At 37.8% G+C, this 26,413-nt stretch overlaps 1 protein-coding gene across 5 annotated transcripts in view; it reads right to left on the bottom strand.

Moving 5' to 3' along the window:
- LOC139142306 (protein F37C4.5-like) overlaps window positions 1–26,413 on the bottom strand; it is a 100,313-nt gene that overhangs the window by 6,581 nt on the left and 67,319 nt on the right. Inside the window, exons 1-7 of one of the 5 annotated variants that reach the window (XM_070712210.1) lie at window positions 25,172–25,258; window positions 21,319–21,530; window positions 19,831–19,960; window positions 18,798–18,943; window positions 13,944–14,310; window positions 1,453–1,692; window positions 697–930 (exon numbers count right to left, since the gene is read on the bottom strand). In XM_070712210.1, the coding sequence (XP_070568311.1) occupies window positions 697–930; window positions 1,453–1,692; window positions 13,944–14,310; window positions 18,798–18,943; window positions 19,831–19,960; window positions 21,319–21,530; window positions 25,172–25,186 (1,344 nt within the window). In that variant the 5' untranslated portion in view covers window positions 25,187–25,258. Of the gene's footprint in view, window positions 1–696; window positions 931–1,452; window positions 1,693–5,046; window positions 5,255–13,943; window positions 14,311–18,797; window positions 18,944–19,830; window positions 19,961–21,318; window positions 21,531–25,171; window positions 25,259–26,413 lie in introns of those variants that run through there. The other 4 variants (XM_070712209.1, XM_070712205.1, XM_070712208.1 and 1 more) reach the window with 4 other exon arrangements.

The raw sequence follows: 26,413 nt of genomic DNA, 5'->3' as shown, positions 1-26,413 counted from the left end.
TAGTAACAGAAACAAGTGTAAACATTTTACTTAGTTTGTAATGATATCTATGATAGACTTTTTCAATTAATTGAAGGTTAGGATAGGCCCAAGGGAGAGATATAAGGACTCTCAAATTTTTACGATTCTTTTCTGCTCTACTACTTGTAGTGCTCATTGAAAGCTCTTGGAGTACAAAAATTTTCACCGCCTTAGTTTTTCAAAAATCAAAAATTTATTTTCCCTCATAGAGTTAGTTAAAACAGGGATGGAGGCCATTTTGAAATTCAAATATCAGTAATTGATAGGTAATTTGTTTCTCTTGTATCAAACTTTGCATGATGACCCCTGAGTTTGATTCTTGATTTTATAAAAGAATAGCTAGTTTCATCGAGGAGAGTTTGAGCAAAAGTATTGCTTTCACTTTTGAAGCACATCCTACCTTAAACTTTTCTCAATTCTATTGCAGATTGCTTGAAATCTAGAATGAACCCTATATAAGTATATGCCATAGTTTATGTAAAATTTTCTAAAATCAAAGAGGACAGTCTTTAGTCAGTGTATATCAAAGTCCCTCAAACACTCACAACCATGATGGTTTTTTTCCGTTATCATATGGGGAAACCAAAAGAGGGCACTCTTCATACCTACAGCATTAGAAACCAGGTGGTTATGGCAAAGCAATGTACAGAAGTCAGGAAAGGCAATTAAACTCACCTTGATCTTTTCTTCAGAGCTGAGAGGGAGTTGTTCGTGCACCGTTATCTTGACAGCATCCTGTCTGGTGTTCTTGATCTCAATGACTTGACGATACGTGGTGGTGGTTGTCTTGGAGATAATTCCGCTCTGTTCTCTGTATTTATGGATTGGTTTGTAGATCACACGGACAGATGGGTCCACACCAAGGGAGCAATCAAACTCCTCAGAGGGTGAAACTGACCTCATTACGGTCTACAGAGAAAGCATAGCAAATACCAGTAACCTAGAGTTCTTGTCTTCCTGATGTACAGATTAGGGAAAGATGGTTGTCAACATTATAGACACTCGTAGGTGAATACATGTACGTTTATTTGCTACACAAATAAAACAATGATCATAGCATTTCAAAGTTACAATGAATCAAAGAAAAACTGCAATGTATTTCTGTTGACTTTCTTCCAGTAGCCAAGTCACTGCTCAAGTCTGTGTACGTTATTATGTTTATGTGAAGTGAAACTGTACAAGTTGTTTACACATGATACCCAATGAAAATTATTGTACACACCTATTTCTTTAAAAGTCCCTGACTGCTGGTAAACGTGTTTTTAAAAGGAAAACTTCAAATGACTGTCCAAAAAAAATTACAAGTCACCACTGTCATATGTTACAACTGACATCTAATACCGGTAGTACACAGTCTGGCATGAGTGTATCAATAAGTTATTGCCCCTTAAACTAATTTCACATACATTTATTTATCTTTATTTTATTTACCTTTGCAACAAAGTTGTTATCGAAGAAGACATTTGCAGGACCGGGAAGCAAGGCATATTGGGAAGTGTTCTTTGCGATGGCTTTGACAAATGCATGGGGCACCCTCTTAGGGACTGTGTCGTGCTCAAACACTGGATCCAGATCAACGATGGCAACAGAGACCTTGTGACCAAGGTTGTCGCTTGGGATGGTTGAATGGCGAGTTATCTCATACGCTGTGCTGGTAACAGATTCTCTCACCTGTGTAAAAGGATACCAGGTTTATATCAGAGCATGCTAGAGTTTTCACTGGCAAGACTATTTACTTGCCAGACTGTTCACATCACATTCTATCAGATTTCATAATATGCATATACCCGTATATCATAGAAATTGAAACCACAATTAACAGTAATCTGCACATTTTGACCTGTGAAATCTGCTGTAATGTAAAGTGTACACCATCGAATGGTTTTCATAGCCTTGCAACGTTAAACTTAGGTTTCTAAAGAAGTCTACCAAAATACAAAACTTACAACTGCTCAATTGTCTTTACAGTTTATTCTATTAGAAGCAAACATTCTGAACTGATTACAAAAGGAAAAGCTTTGATGGGCAGATATATTTCCTTTACACTGAAATAACAAATAAAGCTTTGACCTATTGATATGAACATTGAACAATGATATTATCCATTTAGGTTGGAATTGTGGGATGACGAGTTTGATTTTCATGTATACAATAAGTCACCTGCTGTTATCACATCTATCTCCATGGGTTGGAACTTCGCTACAGGGCATATCAGGACCTGCAATCTATTCATGCCTTAATGGCACCTACATTTATCAGATCCCAGGGTAGAGTAATGTGATAATCCTAGTCATAGAACCTTTCAAGTATTTTTTGTGTGGCTAGCAATGCAAGTTGGCATGGAAGCTTGTCAAAGGCAACTTGGCGGAGCATTGTGTGCAGATGGATCATAAAGGGTAGAAGCAGCAGATGGATGAGTGCAAGTGGACAGGATACAGCAGGATTATCAAACTACACCAAATTTCCAGATACTAATGATCTCAATCTGTGTGTGGGCTAAAATTCCTGTGAATGTAGTAGTTTGGGCATCTTATAAAATGATGAAAATATTGGAATTCTATACATCCATTTTTAAATGAAGGCAGGATAATTCTGTTACAACTATGAATACAATTATAGGTATAACATCTGGAGTATTTACCATACTGAATTGGTCTAGTTTGATTCAGTTTAAAACACTCGTCCTAATTTGTAAACATGATACATTTTTATTCCAAAAAACTTCCTGAAGAATTGATTGCTGATAATTTCATGATTGTAAACTATGAAATAAAATGCAGGAGGATTTCCAAATTTAAACATCATTGTTGAGAAAAAATGTACGATCAAAAGTCCATATACAGCATAAAATTGATTTATTCAATTGTTTTCTCATTTGGGAAACATGCTCTATTGAGGAAAACCTCTTTCCTGCTATAAACATTGCAAAATATGGTTACAGTATGGTCATCCATCCCCCACCCCTTGAAAGCTCACCATGGTACTTTGTACGGAAGTCTCTGAGATTTTTGTCTGCTGCACCAAGGATACTTACCAAGTAATACTCAGTTTGTTGGTCCATTTATGGGAAGATAAAGACAGAACAATGCAAGGAAAATGGTCGGAAGGTAGAAGAGAAAGGAAGAAAGATAGTGAAGTTGTTCTTGATGGGATGATCATTGTGCTAGCTAGAGGAAAGGTCATCTGTTTAAGACAGGAACAACTATTGCAGAGCTCTCTTCATAGATGGAATTGGCAATTTCCTAACTTTCCCCGTGAAATTGAAAAGTATATACTTCACAAATTTTTAAGAAATCACCTATAAGCAGAAAAGCCTGTTTGTTTTACAGTAAAACAAGTCATTGTAAATGACACAGTCCTTAGGTGATTTCATGATATATAATAGAATTGATTCAGAAGTCAAAATAATGTAGAACTTAGAGTGCGTGGCTGGGTAAGCATCCAGTGCATTGAATTTTGACAAATGGCCTAATGTACAATAGTTTGTTAAATATGCAAATGAGCTTAAAATCTATAAGCTATGCCCACCAAATTTTTAGCAGGATAAGATTGAAGAATAGTTTGAGAGCCTACATAGTCAAATCAAATTTGGCTTTTTTAGCTCTGGAGATACAAATAACTTTGTTAATTGTGCAGATGATTATGCGGACCATACCTACAAAAATCTAATCATATCTAGATCTTACCATAATTATGCTATGTACCACTTTGCAAAACATTCAGACCAACACTTTTCAAATTATGACTGACATAATATTATGTAAATTCAACAAAATGGTCGCCTAGCACTGTATTGGTTCAAATGGCAAAATACCGGTAAATTGATGTGCATATGTATGCTATAAAAATATGGTGTCTTGTCCTCATACCAAGTTGGAGACAAATTGGTCCAGTCATGTCTGAGAAACAGCTTTGATACACGTACGCATGCACACACCGACGAAACCCAATTCATGAGTCTCCCTGTTGCGGACTCCATCCAGCTACGACTAAAAATTATCGCCATTCCCTAGAAATCATCATATTCAACTTAACAACAAAACCCCTTGCTTTAAACTATCAATTCAAATATAGTTGGACTTGTAAAAAACAACATTTTCAAAAAGTACACTTTGTATGTTACTTGTCTACCCCTCTAGCCATAGTAATATTTGTGTTCAAAGAGTGCTACATGAAATAAATGTCTCTACTGGGCAGGATTCAGATGGTACATCATTAAAAAATATTAGTTTTCTTGTTATGTTAATTCAGCACAAATCTGAAGTTATTGCTCTTGAAAAAAAAGGTGATCTGAAGTTATATATCTTGAAACAACCAGACGTAATTTCAGTTTTAAGATTTCTTCTGAACGCTAAAAACATTAATTGAAAAAATGCAGTTTAAGGAATGCTAAGATTTTCTGCAGTTTGGTTAGAGCTAATGAAATGAAAATCTATTTTTTAACATCATGCTGTGATCTAGAGGTGACGTTAGGTTAGAGGATTGGCAACACGGATATCAGGGTTATGAACATTGGGAAGTTTTGCCAGCCCAGTACTACTATGAATAAACTTTACAGAAGCACAGAGAGTAAGCACACATGTATTAAAGAGGAAAATATGCATACATAGAAGCTTTGACAAAAGAAATGACTACCATCCCATATACTGGTAGTCACATTAAAATTATGTCTGACTACATGGCACAAGAAGATGCATTTAAGAAGGCATACATACCAGAAGATAGTATAATAGCAAATACCTTTCTGAAATACACTAATACGGTCATATGCAATGCAAAACACCGTCGGCAAGTATTGCAGGCAGATTATGCAGACAAATGATGACAGAAAATAAAAACGAGATAACATCACAATATTTTACAATACACACAACACAATGCAAGCATGGCAGAGTTCTAACAAGGGAATTACCTTCAATTGTGCAGGCAGGGGTTAAAGCATGCAGGGAACAAAGAAGGTACTTCACAGTGAACAGGCCGGACATCACCACAGAAAGATTTTCATTTTACAGACACCCAAGATACCTCAGCAGTTGGCACTTCCAAGTCAGCCACATTACCATAGTCCTCCTCAGACGCCTCATCACCCATCTCCATGCACAGTGAGTCTTGTGGAGTCAACAAGACATTGTGAGTCTCGCGGTACTTGGACACTTTCCTGCGCAAGCTACCAAAACGATATTTAGCCTTCACCGCTTTCAACATGACATGGGCACTGTCTCTGTGACTCCTGCTGAGTAGAGTGATATATACCATGAGAGAAGAAAGGCTTTCTAAAATTTATATTGACTTTTGATATTTCTCAGTGCCTCTAAACTAAAGTAATCACAAAATACATACATTCCTATTGTTTAAAGTTGTCAATCATTTTATTATAAAAAGTTGCTAAAATCTGGCAGATTTTTGTATTTGAGAAACTTATATCCTAAATCTACTAATATTTGAAATGCAAATGACTCAAACCTGTGTTAATTCTACAGTAAATAAATTTTTTTTTTCTATTTTCCCACAGACAGAATGGCAAAAACTTTATTTATTTGTGACAGCTACATAATTGTGTCCCTGAAGCGCATTAACCAGGTACAGCAAATTGTCTTAAATACCTACGATATATTACACCAGAAAACAGCTTGTTTTTTGAAGCAAAGGAGAAAATACTGAACTATAAAATTTTATATTTGTAATATATTTTTATATGCGATGTGACTGGCATTCTCATCAAATATGCAGTTTATATTACTAACAAGGAGAGTTAGAAACCAGTTCATACCATCAAGACATTGTTCTAAAAGCAGTTCAACTGTAAGTGAAGAGAATTTCAAGCTTAAATTATCTTCAGTCCAAATGTGGGCAACATTGCAAAAGGCCACAGTACTGGAGTAATGTTGCATAATTATTTAGTCTGACAGCGTGGGAGACAGCGCCCTCTGTTGGTCATGTTTATTGCGCCAATCTTTTATTTGAGGCCAGAAGTCGTGGACAGCTGTCTCCGTTTCTTCATATTTTTATGGTATAACAATGAACACATCGGCAGCAGAACAACAACTCCTAGATCTAGGACTAGAACCTTCACCAAGTGGAAAACAGGCCACAGCAACTCGACGAAAGCCAGCGACAAGAAAAGCTGGGAAAGGAAAGCTGGTCACCATGAGCACAAGGAGCAGAATCAAAATGGCTACACCCCGCCCGAATGGCGGGAAAGGTACGGTCATCAGCAAACCTACTCCAGTCGCATGTACAAGAACAGAAGGAGAATTGTTGAGACTTGAGAAAGAAGAATTGGAGGCAGAAATAAAAACGTTGCAAGAAAAAAATGAAGTGGAGGCCTTAAGACGGGAACTTGAGAAATTACGCACAGCAAAACGGGAGGAGCCGGAGACAGCTGCACGCGACACGATTTCTGGCACTAAGAACCTGACGTTACCTGACCTCCGACACATGGCGCAAGAGGACTCTCATCTACAATGGTCCCTGCAATCAGGTCTCCCATGGTGTCAGCCAGAGCCAGGCGGTGTTAACTTCAAGCAACACATCGACTCTGCAAACCTCAAGTCCCCATTGGGAAGTATGATGGCGACCGGCGCCAACAAAGCAGGTACGTTGAAATCCATGCGTTTCTACACGAGGTCTGATTACGTACAGGCACAGGTTTTGTGGCCGCACATGTTCGTACGACCGAGAACATTTACTTCCGCAACACCAAAGTACGACGATCTATCTATGGCAGAGTTTATGGAGGGGAACTTAGCAATATTGCAATCGGCTACCATTCCTGACTCCAAAAAGTTATGCGATTGCAACATTTGCAGGCCTTGATGAGAGATGCGGCCATGTTCCCTTGGGACGCAGTATTGAAATTCCATGGGAGAGCGACATAACAGATCTGAGAGAGCAATACTTGCTACCGCGTATCGGGGAAGTTAAAAGGGATAATAAAACGACGACTTCGTCCGGAGGAGGCAAACAGAAGAAGAGAGACCAAGTCAACGTCTGTTACAAGTTCCAGAACGGCAAGTGTGAAAAGCAGGAAGAGTGCACATTCAAGCATTACTGCGAGGCATGCCTAAAGTTTCGGAACACCTTAGCCAAGCATCCCCGAGCAGAGTGCCCGTGGAAAGACAAAGCGTTCAGGGAAAAGGAAGGACAACCGGGCAAAAAAGACAATGATGAGGTAGTAAGACATTTAGGGAGAAAATCGAACCATTCTTTGCTAAACTCACATGTTGCTTCATGTATTACCAGGTCAGTCGCTGACAAAACACTTCACACTAAATGCGTAACAGGTTCCGCCACTAATAAGACAAACAGTGGTGCCTGCAGTAACAATTATAGCAAATTAGAGAGCACCAGCATTGCTCCTTGTGAATTAAGTAATAACCAAAATAACTTGGGTAGAGCTAAGTGTGTAGCAGATTCACATGGCGTCATTAATGTGGTATATGATAGTATTGAGGGTAATCTTGCTTGCATGAATAGCCAAGTGCATTCAACAAATTTGTACGATGGTATTAGCCCACAAATAGTGGAGAGTAGTGCTACTGTTATTAATCACAGTGTTTTACACGATATAACGGGGCAGGTCTGTGCAGACAGACACGCTGCCACAGCCATAGTGGATAGTAACTCCATGGAATTACAGGTTAACGATACTGATCAAATTTCAATTTGCAATTCTGATCTCACAGATCACAGTGCTATTGTAGTCGATAGTATCGCCAGGCCTATTGGTATGGCACAGGATGAACCGATTTGTGCTATGGTTGCAGGTAGTCAATCGGTTGGTGTGCAGGGCTTAAATGAGTCTAGTGTCAACACTGTCATTGCAAGTGGCCCAGATGAATTTATTGCGGTCAGGTCTGAAAAGGGTGTCCACACACAAAACGACTCTGTTGAGTCAAATATCACTGAAACTTTCAGCACAAAGGATAAAATCAGAGAAACTGATTACAAGGCCAGCACAGGGGATGCGCATGACGGAAATAGAGCTGCTGATTTACAGTTTCAGATTCACCTGAACACTCCCTCAAAACAGGGTATATGGCCACCACGTCCGTCAGTCAATTTGCTAAATGTGGTTGCAATGCATGAAACCGTTGCCAAGTTGGGCCTTCCGAATTGTCAGTCTTGCCGAATTCCAGTGCCATCAAATTTGCAGATCCCAATTTGGCGGGCAAAATTACAACAGTTCCATGACAAAATTGTTTGCGATTATCTCGAATTTGGCTGGCCAATAAATTATACAGCGCTCAATTTGCCAGTTAGCAGTACAAAGAATCATCTCTCAGCACTGAGTTATCCTGAGCATGTTGACAACTGGATCATGAAGGAGGTGGCGGCAGGGGCCACAGCAGGGCCATTTGAGAGCAATCCTTTCACCTCTCCACTCATCACATCCCCCATGCAGACTGTAGATAAGAAAGACAGCCTTGACAGGCGAATCGTGTTTGATCTCAGCTTTCCCCCAAATCATTCAGTCAATGACGGTATACCAAAAGGAGAATATTTGGGAGAACCAGTACAACTCCAGTACCCCTCTATTGATGACCTTGTTGATCTTATAATTGAGAAACGTAAAGGTTGCCTCTTGTTTAAACGTGACCTGAGCAGAGCGTACAGACAAATTCCTGTGGATCCAAAAGACTACAATCTGTTAGGTTATAAATGGAAAGATCTCTTGTTTTTTGACTTGTCATTACCATTTGGATTACGTACAGCTGCTCTAGCCTGTCAGCGTACGACGAATGCAGTAGCATACATTTATAGCAGTGAAGGGTACAGATGTGTAAATTACCTCGATGATTTTTGGGGGGGGCTGAAACCCCTGAAAAAGCTATAGATGCCTTTCTAACACTTGAGACAGTGTTATCAACATTGGGGCTACAAGAGTCTCCTCAAAAAGCAGTCCACCTACAACTAGGATGACATTTCTCGGCATTCTTCTTGACACAGTTACCATGACCAAAGAGGTAACCCCAGACAGGTTAGTAGAGGTTGACAATGAGCTGTCGTCATGGCAAAATCGTAAACGTGCAACCAAACGGGAGCTACAGTCGCTCATTGGCAAGTTGGCATTTGTTGCCAAGTGTGTGAAACCCGGCCGGCTATTCCTAGCCTGAATGTTAGAGCTACTCCACACCTTGAGTTGTTCTAATCGCCATACCTATTTAAATAAAGATTTCAAAGCAGATTTACTGTGGTGGGCAGAGTTCATGAGGACGTATAACGGGATAACAATGATAAATACGTCTGACTGGGATATCTCACATACGTTCTCTTGTGATGCATGCCTCACAGGTGGAGGGGGTCTCTATGCTGACGAATATTTTCATGTAAGGTTTCCGGATCATATCCTAGAGAGAAACCTACACATAAATGCTCTAGAGCTGTTAGTAGTTACAGTTGCCATTAAACTGTGGGGCCATCTCTGGGGTGGTAACAAGGTGCAAGTATTTTGTGATAATCAAGCTACGGTTTGGGTGATCAATACAGGGAGAGTTAGAGATAAATTTATGCTTAGTTGCTTGAGAGAGTTGTGTTTGGTCAAAGCGGTACACAATTTCGAATTGCGCGCTGTACATATTGAAGGCATGAGAAATGTGTCAGCTGACTACTTAAGCAGATGGCATTTAGGCCCACAATATGAAACACAGTTCTTTGAACGGCTTGGAAACCATAATAAGATCAACAGACCAGTTAATAACTCACTTTTTGAGTTTTCTAATAAGTGGTAATGCGTTTATTGATATTGTATTGCAGGCCTCTGGAAACCAGCACTCCAAGCCTTAGATGCAGAGGTCCGTCACTCACAACAGTCAGCTCTGGCTGAAGGCACACGCAGTAACATTCATTCACAGTTGAAAGGTTATTTACTGTTTTGTAGAGCATTTAGTTTAGTCCCGTTGCCAGCATCTACTGACACCATTTTTCGTTTCATTCAATTTTTGGCACGTTCTGTTAAAGCTGCTGGAACCATTCACAACTATTTATATGCGGTTAAAGTGTATCATCGACTCAATGGTTATGACACAGCTCCTTGCGAGCATTATCTTGTCAAACTTACTATTCGCGGTTTGCGTAGAACCACCTTGCTCCCACCCAAGCCTAAATTGCCTATCACGCCTCGCATGCTGTTAGATATGTCTTCTTTCCTCAATTTAGCGTCACCTAAAGATGCCACAGTGTGGGCGGCTATTTTAGTCGGTTTTTTCTCCTTTTTCCGCAAGTCAAACCTAGTACCCAAAACTCCCTCTGCGTTTGCCCCTGAAAAACATTTGTCCAGGGGTAAGATAGTATGCACAGATTCTGGCTTGCTGGTGGGTGCAACATGGTCAAAAACCATCCAGTTTGGTGAAAAATGTTTAACCATCCCCCTAGCCAAGATTCCCAACTCTCCACTCTGCCCTTTACAAGCGTACAAACACATGTGTTCTCTCATCCCTGCTTCCCCATCTAGCCCAGCCTTCATTTTTCCAGTTGGTGGGAGTGTGTCATGCTTAACCCATTCGGGATTAGTTTCTTCTCTCAAAGAGCTCCTCCTAAAGGCAGGTTATCAACCTGGTCTGTATTCTGGCCATAGTTTGCGCAGAGGCGGAGCATCGTTTGCTTTCAGTTGCAATGTACCAGGAGAATTAATAAAGCTTCAGGGAGATTGGCAGTCCAGTGCTTATCTCAGGTACTTAAAGATTCCATTTCACACGCGCTACCAAGTCACCTGGGTTATGAGCACGCACATTCAGTCAATGTTCCAGGCTTAGTATGTTTATCACTATCAGTGGGCTGGACACTTGTTTGGCAGTGGTTGGGCCTGCAAGAGCCTCTCTTCCAGTTACCTTCATTAAAACATTACAGGCTCTTGCCTACTGACTGCCAAACTCGTGTCCTTGTCAGTTATTTCACTTCATAATTTGGGCAACATTGCGAAAGGCCACAGTACTGGAGTAATGTTGCATAATTATCTAGTCTGACAGCGTGGGAGACAGCGCCCTCTATTGGTCATGCTTATTGCGCCAATCTTTTATTTGAGGCCAGAAGTCGTGGACAGCTGTCTCCGTTTCTTCCCCACCCTGCCCTCCCTTAATTAAGAGTGCGGGTGCATTACGTACGTATTAACTATTAGTTCAAACAGCTAAGTTAGACCTATGCATCTGTTGGTTTTAAGCATTCAATGTTATGTCTTTTGCATGTCACATAAAATGCACAGTTCTGTAACTTCATGCATTTGTGAGACTACTATGTACGTTAGCTTTTCTACAGTGTTTATTATTCTCCTGTAAGGGCCTGCAAGAGCCTCTCTTCCAGTTACCTTCATTAAAACATTACAGGCTCTTGCCTACTGACTGCCAAACTCGTGTCCTTGTCAGTTATTTCACTTCATAATTAAGTACCCCAGGTAGATTGCCCCTGCTGTGGGAAACTAAACATTTACTCCTAATAATGTAACATTATGTGATAAAAGCTTTCATCTGTACTGGAAACACTGCAAGTATCAAAGCTAGTAACAGTGAAAGGTGATTGATGTGAATAATAAGATCATGTGATAAAACAGCTATGGCAATGAAATGTCAACAGAACCATTAGCAGTATGAATAAAATATAAAAGTGACTGAATTTCTCATTATTCAATCCATCCATCAATACACTAATAAAATGACCCATACCATATTTAATTACAGCAATATATTCAGCGAGAGCCTGAATATGACAAATTTGCTTTGTTCAGCAGACATATGGCAGGCATAATGGAATATACCGGTATAAGCAAAAGTACCCTTAATTTCTGGTATTTGAAATACATTTTGCCAAACCTGTAATTTTGACGGACTAAAAATGTTGCATCATACCATTTAAAACAGACACTATTAGTTCAAATATTTTATTCAGGGTTGAAAATCATCTTCTGTTTGGTAGAAAGAAGGCAATCACCACATCACATACTACCTAGAATGACCATGTCTCTAATTGAAAAGTCTGCGTTTTGGTGAACATCATTTCTGAAACTCTCCAACTTTTCACATGGTCAAAAATATGGGAGATGTCACCAGGGGTTTCACAGTTGATAGATTCTCAAAACTGAAAACATTTGATATATTTACATGAAACAACTGAACAGAAACAGTTATGATATGGTAATACACATTTAAGGAGTAAAACTTCAGACAACCTGACTTTTTCACTGTTGTCACAACGTCAACATAATACTCGGTGGCTGAGCAGGATGTATTTGTATTGCACTACATATAATTAGATGATTAACTGTGACAAATTCATTGTATCCTTTGACAAAGAGTTGATCCAGTATTTGCAATCCTGAACGGACAATTATGAATACGTATTTAACGGTCCTCCACAGATCTGTGATTGTCTGACACACAGCAAGGAGTCATATGATACTGGATATGCACATTATACGAATACTTGGATGAATGCATCATTGGTTCTGGAATGCAAGCTGTGATGCTTCATTCTAAAAAACCGCAGCTTACACTGAGATGTCAAGTTACCCAAAACTGCACACACATGAGCTTTGCTTGGCAAATGATTTTGATGCAGACATATTGATTGTATAGAACTGCATCACTGGGGAATACAGTTTGAACCAAATATTGACTTCTTTTGAACATAAACCACTTCACACAAGATTTCCTGATCATTGGCAAAGCTTTGATGCAAACAGTCAATTTCACGAAACAGCTTTCAATTGACATTTAACATAATTTTTTATGTAAATGTAAAAACATTCACTATTGTATGTCAAACATGTTTTACAACAAACTTGAACTGTTTCAAGTGTGTCCCTTTTTTCATATCTGTTACAAAATTGACCACGTTTCACATTTTGTTCAAACTTGATTGAAAAACTATCATATGTCAAGAAGTATTTTCTAATAGAATAGACCAAGAAATACTGTGTTACTGTACAAAATTTAAAAGCAATGCAATTGCTTTAAAACCCTTGCATATTTTTATATTGCAACAGTACACTTATCCAATTTCAGATTAAGATAGCATGCGCCTTGAAAATGAAAGACTTACACTTTAGCTCACACTTTCCTCAATGAATCTTTCAACCATTCTTTTACCAAACCAGGAGCAAAAACCAACGTTCACTGTGCAAATTATAGTACATAACTACAGAAACAAATTACCTAACATGTACCGATATTTGAATATGGCTGCCATCCATGTCTTGTCTTTATGGGGAAAAATACTATTTTTGATTTTTTTTAAGAATGCCTGTGAAAATTTTTTTGTTTCCATGAGCTTTTCAATGAGCCCAACAACTGGTAAAAGCAGAAAAATACTGAGAAAAATTGAAAGTCTAAATATCTGTCCCAGCGGCGCATTCTACCTCAATACAGATGTGACCCAAAAAACAAGCAACTATGCAGACATATATTTTAGTAAAATAGAATAAAAAATATTAGTTGCTAAGTGGGAAAAAAATATGTAAGGGTCTTTAAAAGAATGGTATTGCTTTTCAAAAATATTGATATCACCACAGTATTTCAAAAACAAAACTGTTGGTTTATTTATAGATACCTTATATGTTTTTTATGCTGTTGTATTAACATGCATGCTTTCTCTAGTCTGGCCTATTACACCCAAAGCACGTAATATGTCGTACAGTATAACAAAGGTGTATATTTTTCTCTAACATATGGTACCTTGAATAGATATGGTACTTTGAATGCAAAATAAGCTGTAGAACTGTTTACAATAAAATACTGCTACTGGGTATATCATGTGTAAATCTTCATGCTCCATGCAGGGGAAGTTGATGCAATGAAAATAGCTCTTCATGCAATGTGGAAGTTGGGTATTGTAAGACTGAAAACCCTTCACCGCGGCAGGCTGGCTCATGCATTACTGTCCATCACCTTGGCAACTGCAACCATGGGAACAGGGGATCCTTTTACTCCTACCTCCTCCTCTATCTTCTCTAGCTTTTGTGCCTCAGTTGTCTCATGCAGAGAATCATGACCATCAGCATCTACTGGTACCTCATGTACGTCATCAAATTCCTGCTCCAGTTCAGGCTCTGCATCATCAGGACTTGACGGCGGAGGAGACGCGCCTTCATCCTTAGCATCCAAAGTATCTGTGCTCTTTCCTTTCTCCTCAGCATCCAGGTCTTCCCGGGACTTTTCCTTCTCATCCTTGTCTTCCTTACTTTCCTGTTTCTTCTTGCGGAAGCTGAATTTACGGATTGGCTTGCGGGCAGTGCGGGCAACTGTCTTGGTGGCACTTTTACTACGGGATCCAACCCTGGTGACCATTCCAGTCAAGGCTCTACCAAAGGTTATTTCAGATGAACAATTGATGAATCATGGATCATGAGGCAGACACACCAATGTGTGGTAATATGAAACAAAGCAATGCAATGCAATGCAATGCTACGTACATATTTACCTATTTGACACAAACAGCATGATAGTTAATAACACAATATTTATTCTGAAGCACAGAGATTGATCGCACCGTTACATAAATGATATAATATTTTTATGTAAATTTTCGGATAATCTACCATCAAAGTCTGAACTTGGAAAAATTATTAGCTACAAACAGAAATATCAGATCACATATCACCAGTACTTCATAATCTACATTCAGGATCTGATCAAGCCATACAAGCCCCGTCGTTCACTACGCTCTAACTCCAAGAACCTGCTGTGTGTACCCAACTACAGACTTAAAACGTATGGTGGATGTGCCTTCTCCATCACTGCACCACAACTCTGCAATGCTCTACCTTCTGACATTCGACAGGCCCAAAGTGTTAACATTTTTAAACAAAAACTCAAGACATATTTATTTGGCAAAGCGCATGAACACTTATGTTAAAACTCGGTGCCATTGAAAATAACTTGGTTATTGATCCTGGCGCTTTATAAATGTTTTTGATTGATTGATTGATTGATTGATTGATCTAAATGGCATGTTTGTAAGCATGTAACTTTATACTTTTACACTGAAAACCATTTAAAGTGATACAGTGTACCATATTTTTTGCAGGCTAATTTGTATACAGGTTTCACAATCCTTGAAATACGTGGTTCATTAGCTTGTCTTGTTATTCATAATCGGATAACATGATTCTAAAGGATAATTTCAATGACTATCTTAATTTAGCTGTATAACTGTCAGTTAGTTATGGAAATCAGCAGATGTTGTTACAGTACGTTTTGACCATACCGGTATGTGGCTGCATGAGTTTATTATAAACTTATTGAAAGCAGGGCTTACATCCCAAGCAAAGAGTCTACCATGGTACTCTATGGTTTTCTGACCATGGCCAACCCTGGAAATTAAACCATTTTTGTTAAGATGGAATCACCTCAAAAGTGGAGGACTTTAAATTTGCTCAAATTTTCCTAAATGTACCTTTCAACCATCATCTTAGCAAATCAAGAAAAAAAATCAGGGGGCACCATGCAAAGTTTGGAACTTTAAACAAATTACTTCTTAACATTTACCGATATTTGAATATGACACCATCCCTGTGTTAACTCTGTAGGGAAAATAATATTTTTGATTTTCATAAAAATACGACGTTAAAAATCTTCTTACTCAAAGAATTTAAAATGAGCCCATACAAGCATTAGACAAGAAAAGTATAAAAATAATGAGATTCTCAATATCTATCCCTGAGGCACATTCTACCTTAAATAGTACATTCCAGGGTACTTCATGATGTTACCATGGCAGTAGACTGTTACCGGTATTTGGCCATGGTATTAGATAAATGTTCACAATGTCCTAGACAAAGACGTACATCTCAAATATCTGCACTACACCTATAACATGATCATGGTGAATCAGAGTGTCTTTAATATTTGTGTGATCATTTTTACCACAAACTTTTCAGAGTGCAGTCCAACCTGATATTGGTTAACGGATGTTGCTGCAGTCTTTACTGTCTCTGGTGAAATAACTCCATGGACAGACAATGGCAAATGCACAATTTACAGTACATGTCTGAATATCAAACAGTTGTAGAATGCTCGAGTAATCGATTTTGCGTATCAATGGGCATTTAATGTGTTGAAACTCTCCATCTTACTCAATTCATGTGTAACGAGATATCTGAAAGAGATCCTACGGGAAGTAATATCAGATTTGTGGATACCTTGAGGAAATCTTCATTTAAACACTGGCATAAAGAGAACATTAACAGTCAGATAGAATTCTGACAGCAGATGTACCTATTACAGCTCTTTAAAACTCACATGGTACTTAAAGTAACACAGGAAAATGATCTGAATATAAATTACTACAGAGGAAATTAGGATTAATGGTGACACCACCGGTACATAAAGCTCACTGCAACTATTTTAATTGCTCTGATAAGCTATTGATAGCAATGTAAAATGAAATGGTAAGTTATAAATGAGTAAATCAGTGGCAGTTAACATGCATAAGTGCCAATATTATCAATTTCGCTGCAGCTGTTTAATGTACAATGAGAATTTTCAGTATATTGGAACAATAAGAGTTGGTCTTCAAATAGTTACATCACTGTTGCCTAGGGTACCGATATATCTGTTGAGAGATATCCTTTGCCATATTGTTTACTGTTGGACCAGTTCTGGACAGTGCCAGCATTACTCAAAAGCATTAATGTCAAACATTTTCTAATTTTCTGTCGAGAAGATAATGATGATGGAGAAAATGAAGCATTAAAGTAACAAGACACTGACCTTTTACACTGACTGCGTCTTCCCAATCATTCCAAATAACCAGAATTTAATACAACTCATGCAAATTAACTGTTAACAACCGGTATATGTTTGGAAAGCAGGCTGAATGACCAGAACAAAAAAATTTGATATACCAGTACTTAAAATGAGCATAGTCAACTCATTTTTTTTAAGGAAGCCATGACTAGAAACAATTCTTTTCATTTGTTTGGTGTCCTTCACTTTGCATTGTGTCCTTCACTTTTCATTGGTTTTCCACTAGAACACTGGCATATCCAGCGCCCACGCCATTTCAAATACACATAAAAGAACACCCACAGCATTTGAAATGCCCATGATTGATGCTCAAAGTCAAAACCTCACTCTCAAAGTGAGGTGGTTGTTTAATTGACTCACAAAAAAGGCTTGACTTTGCCTGACCTATCAGTGAACATCCAGACAATTATTAGCAAAGGTTAAATGCCTGTTTACGATAAAATGTCAGAGGTGTGCTGACAAGGAGGTCAATTGATTGCTCTGTGAAGTGAAGTGGAGTGGATGTTTGAGATCTGCGAGGAGTGCCAGGGGTTGCAGTGAATTGATCACAGGGTTCTTAATTTTGTCATTTGTGTAATTGTATTTCTGACTCCTCCACACTTTGCCATCTGACGGTGAAATAGCCTTGATCATTTGCTCACAAGCAGTCTAATTGGCAATCTGTTCAGTGATGAGGTTAACCTGTAGAATCACTCCATTTCATGCACAGAAGTCAAATTCTTGATTACCCATTGAAAAAAAATGCAGGAAAATAGATGCAGATGGCAAGATGTTCAATTGGGTCTAAATCTCCATTTGAATGTAAACGTATGCGTACCATGCATATTGGGAGTTAATGTAATACTTGTACCGTACTTCTTCTGATAGACCGATAAATGTACTCTGTACCACATCACAAAGTTTGACTAAATTTAGTTTTCTCACTGGTGAGTTTGTTTTCTATTGTAAGGTCTTTCCACCCAAGAAACACAAAAACACAACATGCACTTTCCATAAGATGACTTCTTTACATGAAAAAATAGTCTGGTTACATAATAAAACAGCATGTAAGAATGAAACCACTTTAAACCATGGTTGTCATATAAAATGACAAGTAAATAATAATGCCTTTTTAAAAATTGTTCCATCTTGCTGATGCATGTAAACCTCTTCACCCCTAGTTTCGTGTACACAGGTCCACAATCACCATTGATAACAATGGGATTTGGCCTCAACCATGGTGCTGAAAGGGTTCACATTGCACTGAATTGAAACTTGTCCTATAGTAGTGCAACTAAAACCTTCTTAATGCCAAAGGTCGATGTACCAGTAACAGTGGCTGAATCATAGTTGTTGAACTGATTTTGATTTGTTCTATCACTGTCAAACTACCACAAATTCGAACTTAAAGTTAATTGAAATTTCTCAGATAATGCTACTACTGCTGTTTTGAATTTTTAATGGCCCCATCGATAAACTATGTTGTCAAAGTGATATTAAACCTTCACAGAGGTTTGAGCTAAATGTGTTTGACATTTCACATTTTATTTAAACACAGAATCATCATTCAAAGTGAAATGACTTCAATGATTGTCATATATGGTGTGTAGTTTTCCTGTCCTGTTTTTCTCTAGGGTCTATGTCTTCAACAGGTCTACGTATACCCTGATATACAATGCACAACTTTAGCCCAATAACGTCGTCCATCGATAATGACTCATCATCAGATCATTTGCATACCCACACAATACTAATCAACACACTTTGCATAAATGAATATAATCATTTGGAAAATGAACATTGGATGTGTACAGAATAACAGCATTAGTCAGAATGATGTGAAATCATCGGAACATATCTGCTAAAAATCTGAAATGGTTGCCGACTGAAAGTATCTTTTTATATTGAAGGACCAAGTAATAATTCTAGGGTTACTGTTGCCATAAAATAAGGTGTACTGATACAAAACTCTACAAGGAGACAACACAATGGCCACTTTAAAGGTGTCATGTACTAAAACAAATGAGGAGGGTGACTGGTTTCCATGTATACCAGACTTACTTGAGCACTTTCGGTTTGAATGTCAGCATCTGAGTTCCCAATGGAGGTGGACTGCCTCCTACACTGGGCATTGCAGTTGACAGGGAAAGCTTGGTATCTATCCAGTCCTCTCCTGTACTCTGTTGTATCATTCCATAGTACATGATCTGTAAAGACAAAACGAAATGCAAAAACAAGATTTCAGAAAAGAGAAGAAGAAAGAAGAAACAACAACAAAATTGCTATCCATAGGGACAGGTTTAATCACCTTTTGGAATCTCAATCTTTCGACCCCTTGCCATTTTAGAATGAGAATATATAATGCAAAACAAAATTGTGCTTTATTTCTACATATACTCTAGTTTCAAATGAGACATTAAATTTCATGAAATTGTACCAAGTTTGACTTAAATGAAATTTTGTCATTAATACCAAAAATTGAGGTTTTCTACCCTAAAAACCGTTATGTACCCAGTTATCCTTCAAGTTAACTATTGCTACCATACTAAACTTTAGAATCTCTCTTTTTTAAAAATATATAGTAAGAGTTTCCATATCATCTTTGATAGGAAATATTGCTTTTGATAAAAAGTGTGCATGCCATGTCAATTCTTGTGACACCTTATTTCAATGTATAACATTAGAAATATTGAAAACAATGCCATAGGTTTTTTCTTGTACATTTCTTTTTACATCTCATATCAGACACTCTATCTGTTGTTTCTGTAACATTCCAAATTCAAGTATCATTCCATCATTGCTGACTTTGAGAGGACATTTTCATCCTGTCAAAAACTTCAGGTATGAGTCTTTGTCAGGAACAAATGTACAACAAATGGTACTCTATAGATGTTTACTGATTTTTCTATGTACAGGACCTAAGCACGACACTTTCACTAGATTCTCAATAAACCATCTGTCAACAGCTGTTGTTGTACGGCTTCCAAGGGTCCATAAAGTATCTAGCACTACTGCTTACCGTATGTGTCACAGTTTACAAGAAAATCAGGTAAACTTTTCAGAAGTAAATAAAACACAATATCCATGGACATACTTTCATCATCTTGTCCTGACTGAAGACTCTAATATCATATTTGGGAGTCCATTTGGCATTAGTCACAACATATGATATCAACAGCTCCACTTCACATTCCTCTCTGGTCTCCAACATTATTGAAACTTCCCTGTACCAAGAAAATTATTAGAAAACCTCATGAATCAGTAAAAATGTCTGAAATTACAAACTCTATTTTATAGATGTGAATATGAACTGTAAATTGTTCTATACATATGTTGTATATCCAGTGCATGTAAGTTCAGCACATGCACCCCAATGGAAAACGAAGTAAAAGACTATCATACCAGAAATACAGCTTGTACTGGAATGAAATATATGGTACTGCATGCAATATCTTTGTTTGCTAGACTGTGATTTTTAGACTGGGACCCTATGTCAAAACAACTCATGGTGAATCAAGCATATATACCAGTGATTGATAAGCCTGTGACAGGTTGTACTGTGTGGTTATTCACAAAATACGGCCCTGTATGGACGAGGGCTCAGTGAGTGACGTATTGGACAAGCCGAAGGCGAGTCCAATACGTCACTCACTAAGCCTGAGTCCATACAGGGCCGTATTTTGTGTATAACCCTATTATTATACACCTCCCTCCATTAATTGTCCGTATAAACTAATTCTATGGTAAATTTTGAGGGATGCGGCACGCGCGATATGAGTGGAACGCGCGCGATTGTTGAAATAAAATTCGGGACTCCGCGTACTAGACAAAATAGGTAAGTTATTGGATGGTCAAACTCCCATAGGTTACGGCAGTAGGTGTATAATACTGTGTGGTATGATTCAATATCGCAATGTCCATATGGCTCATAAGCAACTTAGTCTTACAAGCAACCACAAAAGACGTTATTCTAACTTCTTGAATCAAATGGTTTAATTTAAGGGAGGCTGTATAATAGATTGTAGACAAGCGTTTTAATTTTAAGTGTTTTTTTCACAAATAGCACTGAAAGTGCCAAAACTACTGTCATGCCTAATCAGGCCATATCTGTTTTACATGCAGTTGGCAAAATACTGCACTTGAAACCAAAGGGTGTTTATGCTCTGTTCAGTCAGAGAGACTACCGGTATACCGTACTACATTGACCTAACCACAGTAAGCCAAGGGGACTAGCCATTGAACATGCAAGATCAGTACGTGCATCAATCAGTATCTACCCTATGTATCAGGAGTACATATGCACCAATATGTAGAATACATGTTTGCCAGCATGACATGGATTCTCCATAGTAGAAGTCTCTAGTATTTGATATCATGATGTACCGGTATGCAAAAGAAACATACTAATCTGTGACAGCGCATTTTTCCATAAAACATTGGGTTAAAAATACAAAAATTTATGAATTCATGGAAATAAAAGGGATTTTCTTACAATAATCCATAAAGATAAGATACTTGATTTAGAGATAAATTTTCGTTTTGATAGAAATGCAATTATAGTGAGAGGGGTGGATATCATTACCTGGACTGAAATCCATCTTTAGCAGCATTCTGTTTGTGCAAGTTTCTGGTGATCACGGCCAGTTCTTCATCCACTCTTTCCATATCCATGGATAGTTGGTGCAGATCTGCATCTAGCCTGGCAGCTTGTCCATCATAGAGATCAAAGAAACCAGTCATGCCCTCCAGGAGATCCCTGTCAAGGACCCTGGTCAGGCAGGCTTGGGTTCCTTCCTGAAATCCACAATGCAAGAACCACGATGTTTGTTTTTCTCAGATTTGCATATTTTTGTGAGATGTAATATTTGCATATTGCACGACATTAAATCGGCATGATGTATAATACCCTAAATGAATTTACAAGGGATGGCAGCACCAAAGTGAACAGGGAAAAATTCATGATTGTCAATGGTGTTTGAGGGAAATAATGGTAGTGCTATGCCAAAGCAATCAATATTCCCACAGGTATTGCCCATTAGCCTTCTATAAATTATATATCAAACTAAGTTTTTAATTACAGTAGCCTGTTCACACCTAATTTCCAATAAAACGGTCCACACTCACCATTGATAACAATGGGTTTGGGCCAAACCATACTGTGGTGAAAGGTGAAAGACGACAAAGGTCCAAGTGTAAAACAGAAATACTTTATTACAATTATCAAAATACAGTAATGGCTGTCTCTGACTGATTAAATTGCTTTTTACCATACGACTTACAACTTCAATAAACCTGATATCAAAAGATCGTCACTGTTTTATCCTTGCCTGTTTTATCAGAATCCCAGGACTGAAACTAAGCCATTCTCTCAATTTGATATGATGCCTGCGTATCAATACATCCAGGACTTGATTCAAACTTGCTTTTTATCACATGAATTATGCAAATAAAGCAATAGAGAATTCCATCTCCCATGGTCAATGAATTGCCATTATAAAAACTGAAAAAAAAAGATGTTCATTATCTTGCTAACTATTCAAATTTTGGCTTTACTTTTCATAGCCACCATTGGAAATTAATGTAGCAACCAGAGAAAAACATGTTCAATGGCAGGACGACAGAAAATGGCAACCAAATTTTTGTATTGTATTGTAAACTATGAAAATTTCCCCAATAATTTCATGACACTGTTAAAACCCGGTCAGTACAAACATACTGGTCTAATCCAAGACACGCATGGGCTGACTCAGAGATAAAATGTCTCACATGAATCGGCTCGCACAGGACATAATTTCTGAAGGAGAGTAAACATGTGGGATTCAGTTTGAATCGCAGGGAATATTGAGTTTAACAAGCAAGTTATATTAAATTAATATCTAAACATGCTGTCTGATATGAGCTAAAACTTGAAAACACACGCGTGCACTGTTCCTTCTACTCTTTCAGATAAACTTTTCCACTGAAGAAAATAATCTGTGTAATTGCAATTTCTGTTTCTTAAGAGTTGAGTTTCAAACAAACTTGCCACAGGCATTCAATACCCTATTAACAGTGTTACAGAGTTGGTCATGTAATGTTCCAAAAAGTGACGCCAGTCTAATACTGCTTTTGCAAAAATATCGCCACAAGATAGATGCCATCTGCTCTGAAGGAATATGAAATCGTGACTACAGACATTCATAGCCAGGGGGGTGTGTCAAAAACCCATGAGAACACTGGAACATTGCTATCTGGAAGTGGGAAAACATTCGTGTAGAAACTATGGCTCTTATCAGTCAACAGTGTTATCTACTGGCACACACAGCTGACTTAAAACATGAACATGCACGATTTACTGTTAGTTCAGGAAATCCTTAAAGGGAAATTTCACTATAACAGTGCTTTTTGAAAAGCAGATTGAGTCTCTATACACCTATCAATATACGGGTAGTCTGAAATTATGGGAAGTAATATAAATATTTGCAATGAGAAAAGAAATCTCTGTGTATACATCAGAGGGCAGGCCATTAAAAGATACTGCCTCCTGGAGGTTTAATGTTACTAGTTTATGAAAAGCATCTGCATGTTATCGGATTTTTTGCTATGTTTTAACATCATAAAATACAACAGCAGGGCAAACACCTCCCAAGGTGCATGTAAAACAGAATTACAAAATGTACCGCGCAGCATTGCTGATTCAAAGATATATTGAAGGTTATGTATCCGAGAATGAGGAGTTGCACAGGGAACAGTCGTAAAAATCATTGTAGAATATTTGCTTTGCCTGAAGGAAATTTAAAATACTAGATAACACCACATACTGGCAAGTTACTTTGATAACACTGGCACTGCTGTTTGTCTTGAAGTTGCCTTTGATTTAGGTTTTCAAAGTAATTAAAGTGATCAACTTTTGTTACTTCTATGCAAATCTCAACCTTTTTATCCATTCAAATTCAAGTACCATTGCTGATGAGAGATGATAATTTGCAACCTAAATTGTTAATAGCTTCCATTAATCGGAAATATATCTCCATTTAATGCTAAAGATATACATGTACCACAGATGTGAAAGATGATAGATTTCTTGGACATTATTTGCTTTTTATATCAAGAGATTTGCATAGTAACACCCTGTTTTTTTCAGTATTGAAGGTAAAAGAATAAAGTCGATGTGAGGAAGGTTTAAAATGTTCATTTTCAAGGTGTGCCGAACCTTAAAATAGCAGGGAGTATTTTTGTTGTGTCCGTGAAGGCAAATACACACTCAGGAAGATTTGCCTTCATTTAGGCAGGATTGGATAGACATTTTGAAATTAAAATCCTTACTTCAAACCTTGGCTCTTTTCCTGCACAATTGTGCCAAACATCTATTGTGAAAGATTATTTGTCTGTTGCATCTAGAGTAGAGAAAGAACACTCTAGGCACAATGGAAACACTTTCAGTACACTCTTATCCTACAGTAACAGAAGCTTCCATTAGATAGTCTCTCAATGCATGAAACTCTAGAAGGTCTGGGCAGGATGTCAACTAAATGACTGAACACTGTTCTCCTGCAGGTCAGATTCTTCAGAAAATCACCACTACTCCTCTTCACATAAGCAGACACAGTGACTTCAGTCTCACTGCCTGATTTAACACACACTGTACAGCTTTACTTATATTAGTAAAGGAAGTAGCCAGCATGTGTATAAAGACCAAATTAAATTTACATGCATGGTTTGTTCCCACAGTACCTGGTGCTTTGTCATTCCTGAGAAATGGCAAATGTCTTTTAGATATCCATGTGTACGGTACTGTGATGCTTGGAATCAGATTCCAACAAATATGCTAATTTAGCTGAGCTGACGTCTTTGCTAGGTGAATAGGTATTGTATCGTACCTTGTGGGTTTGAATCAAATGGAGAATTTACAGATGTGAATTAATTGGATAACAGGAAATGGTACGGTAGACTTGGGCAGGATGAAATCAAGCCTCAGGTACAGCTCTATTTTTTTAATGTGCAATTAATTCACATTGTTGACATTAATGGATCATTAGACATAACTAATGGTATGTCTAACTAAGGGCATGATTTTATAAAATTTCACCAGGGCTTCACAAATGATATGTTGCATATAACATTTTCATTAGTACCATCTGCAATCCATTCAAAAAATCAAACACATTAAACCTTTTCCTTTCCAGACAGTATCACTTCCCCATCAGCTAAGTCAGTAAAAAGCAGTATTGAGCCAAAACATGACGTATCGTCACCCACTTGGTTTGGTCTGTTATAGCATCTTTAGTCCAAAAAAATCAAGTTTGCAGTATTTAAGTTTTCAACAGCCTTCAAATATACAATATTATGTTAAAATACACCATATGGAATATGTTGTGTTTCATTAATTTTAACCATCTTGACCTGATGGTAGAATATGGACTTGGCAGGAAAAGTGTTAAAGATAAAGCACTTACACTCCCAATGGACATGATAATGAGAACCCCTTCAAGTCGCCATTTGAGAGAAATCAATTCTCCTCAGAGGGTCATGCTAGAATAGTGCAGACCTACAAGAAAAATTAAACCATCACCATACCAATAGTTACTTTCATAAAAGCATTCACAAAAATGAATTAACATGCATGCTTGAAATTTTCCTTCTAATGCATGAATAAATAGCTACATTCACTGAAAACTTCCAATTTTTTTCACAAAGTTTCAGCTTTTCATTACAGAATTAAGTTTTTTTCTGAGGTACCAGCAAACAATTCATGCTGCCTTGAGATTCATGCTGCAACAGTACTAAAAATACACACCACAGATGATTTGAAGATTGTAGAGAAAGGTAAGGAACTCTGCAAAAAGTTCAATATAAAATGTGATTACTATATGACAGCATTTGCAGGCAATGTGCAATGCACACTTTCTGAATCAGATAGCGATGGGCACATCTGAAGTATTTGAAGTGATAGAAAGTAAAACAGCAAGAAAGCTAATCTGTTGCGTACATGAGTTGTACTGCAACAAGTCCAGTATTTGTATCAGAAGTACAGAGACTACAGGAAGAGATGACGTTCATTCAATGATAAAACTTGATAACTTGATTTGATTAGACACAAGCTTTAGTTCTTTGTTTTCTTAGTCATCCTGTGTTATTTCTACTTTTGGATTGGAGGCATACCTGAATCACCGACACTCATTTAGCTCATTAGCTTGTCAAATACCAACTTTTAACTTCATACAGGGGAGAACAAAAACTAATGGACACACAATTAAAGCAAATTTTTGCGGACTGTAATCTCATTCTACCGGTATTAGCTGGCATTTTCTGGAATTTATTAAGCTAAAGGCTAATTTAGAGAAAATGTGACAATGAAAATGACTTGCCTCATCCTCTACTTGCGCATTCAACATTGTCTGCCAAAGGACATCTGAGGCAAGGCCAGTGTTGAACTCCCCTACAACTTTCTCTGGCTGAAAAACAGAAAGAAAAAATTTTCCCTGTAGCCAAATTGTCTTCTTCCTTTTGATTATGACTAAGTCTAGGGAACTAATTAAAAATAATTAATATGCTGTCAAGTTAAAATCAAAATGTAATGTAAGTATAACGCTAAATTAGACTACAGCATAAGCATTTGTATTGCTTGTACGATGATCAACGTTGGTCCCTATAATACTTTATTCTGTACCGGGATACTTATAAAAATCTGCGCATTT

This window comes from Ptychodera flava, chromosome 10, assembly GCF_041260155.1.
Source record: "Ptychodera flava strain L36383 chromosome 10, AS_Pfla_20210202, whole genome shotgun sequence".
Classification (NCBI taxonomy): Eukaryota; Metazoa; Hemichordata; class Enteropneusta; family Ptychoderidae; genus Ptychodera; species Ptychodera flava.
This window is presented reverse-complemented; position numbering and strand designations above follow the sequence as displayed.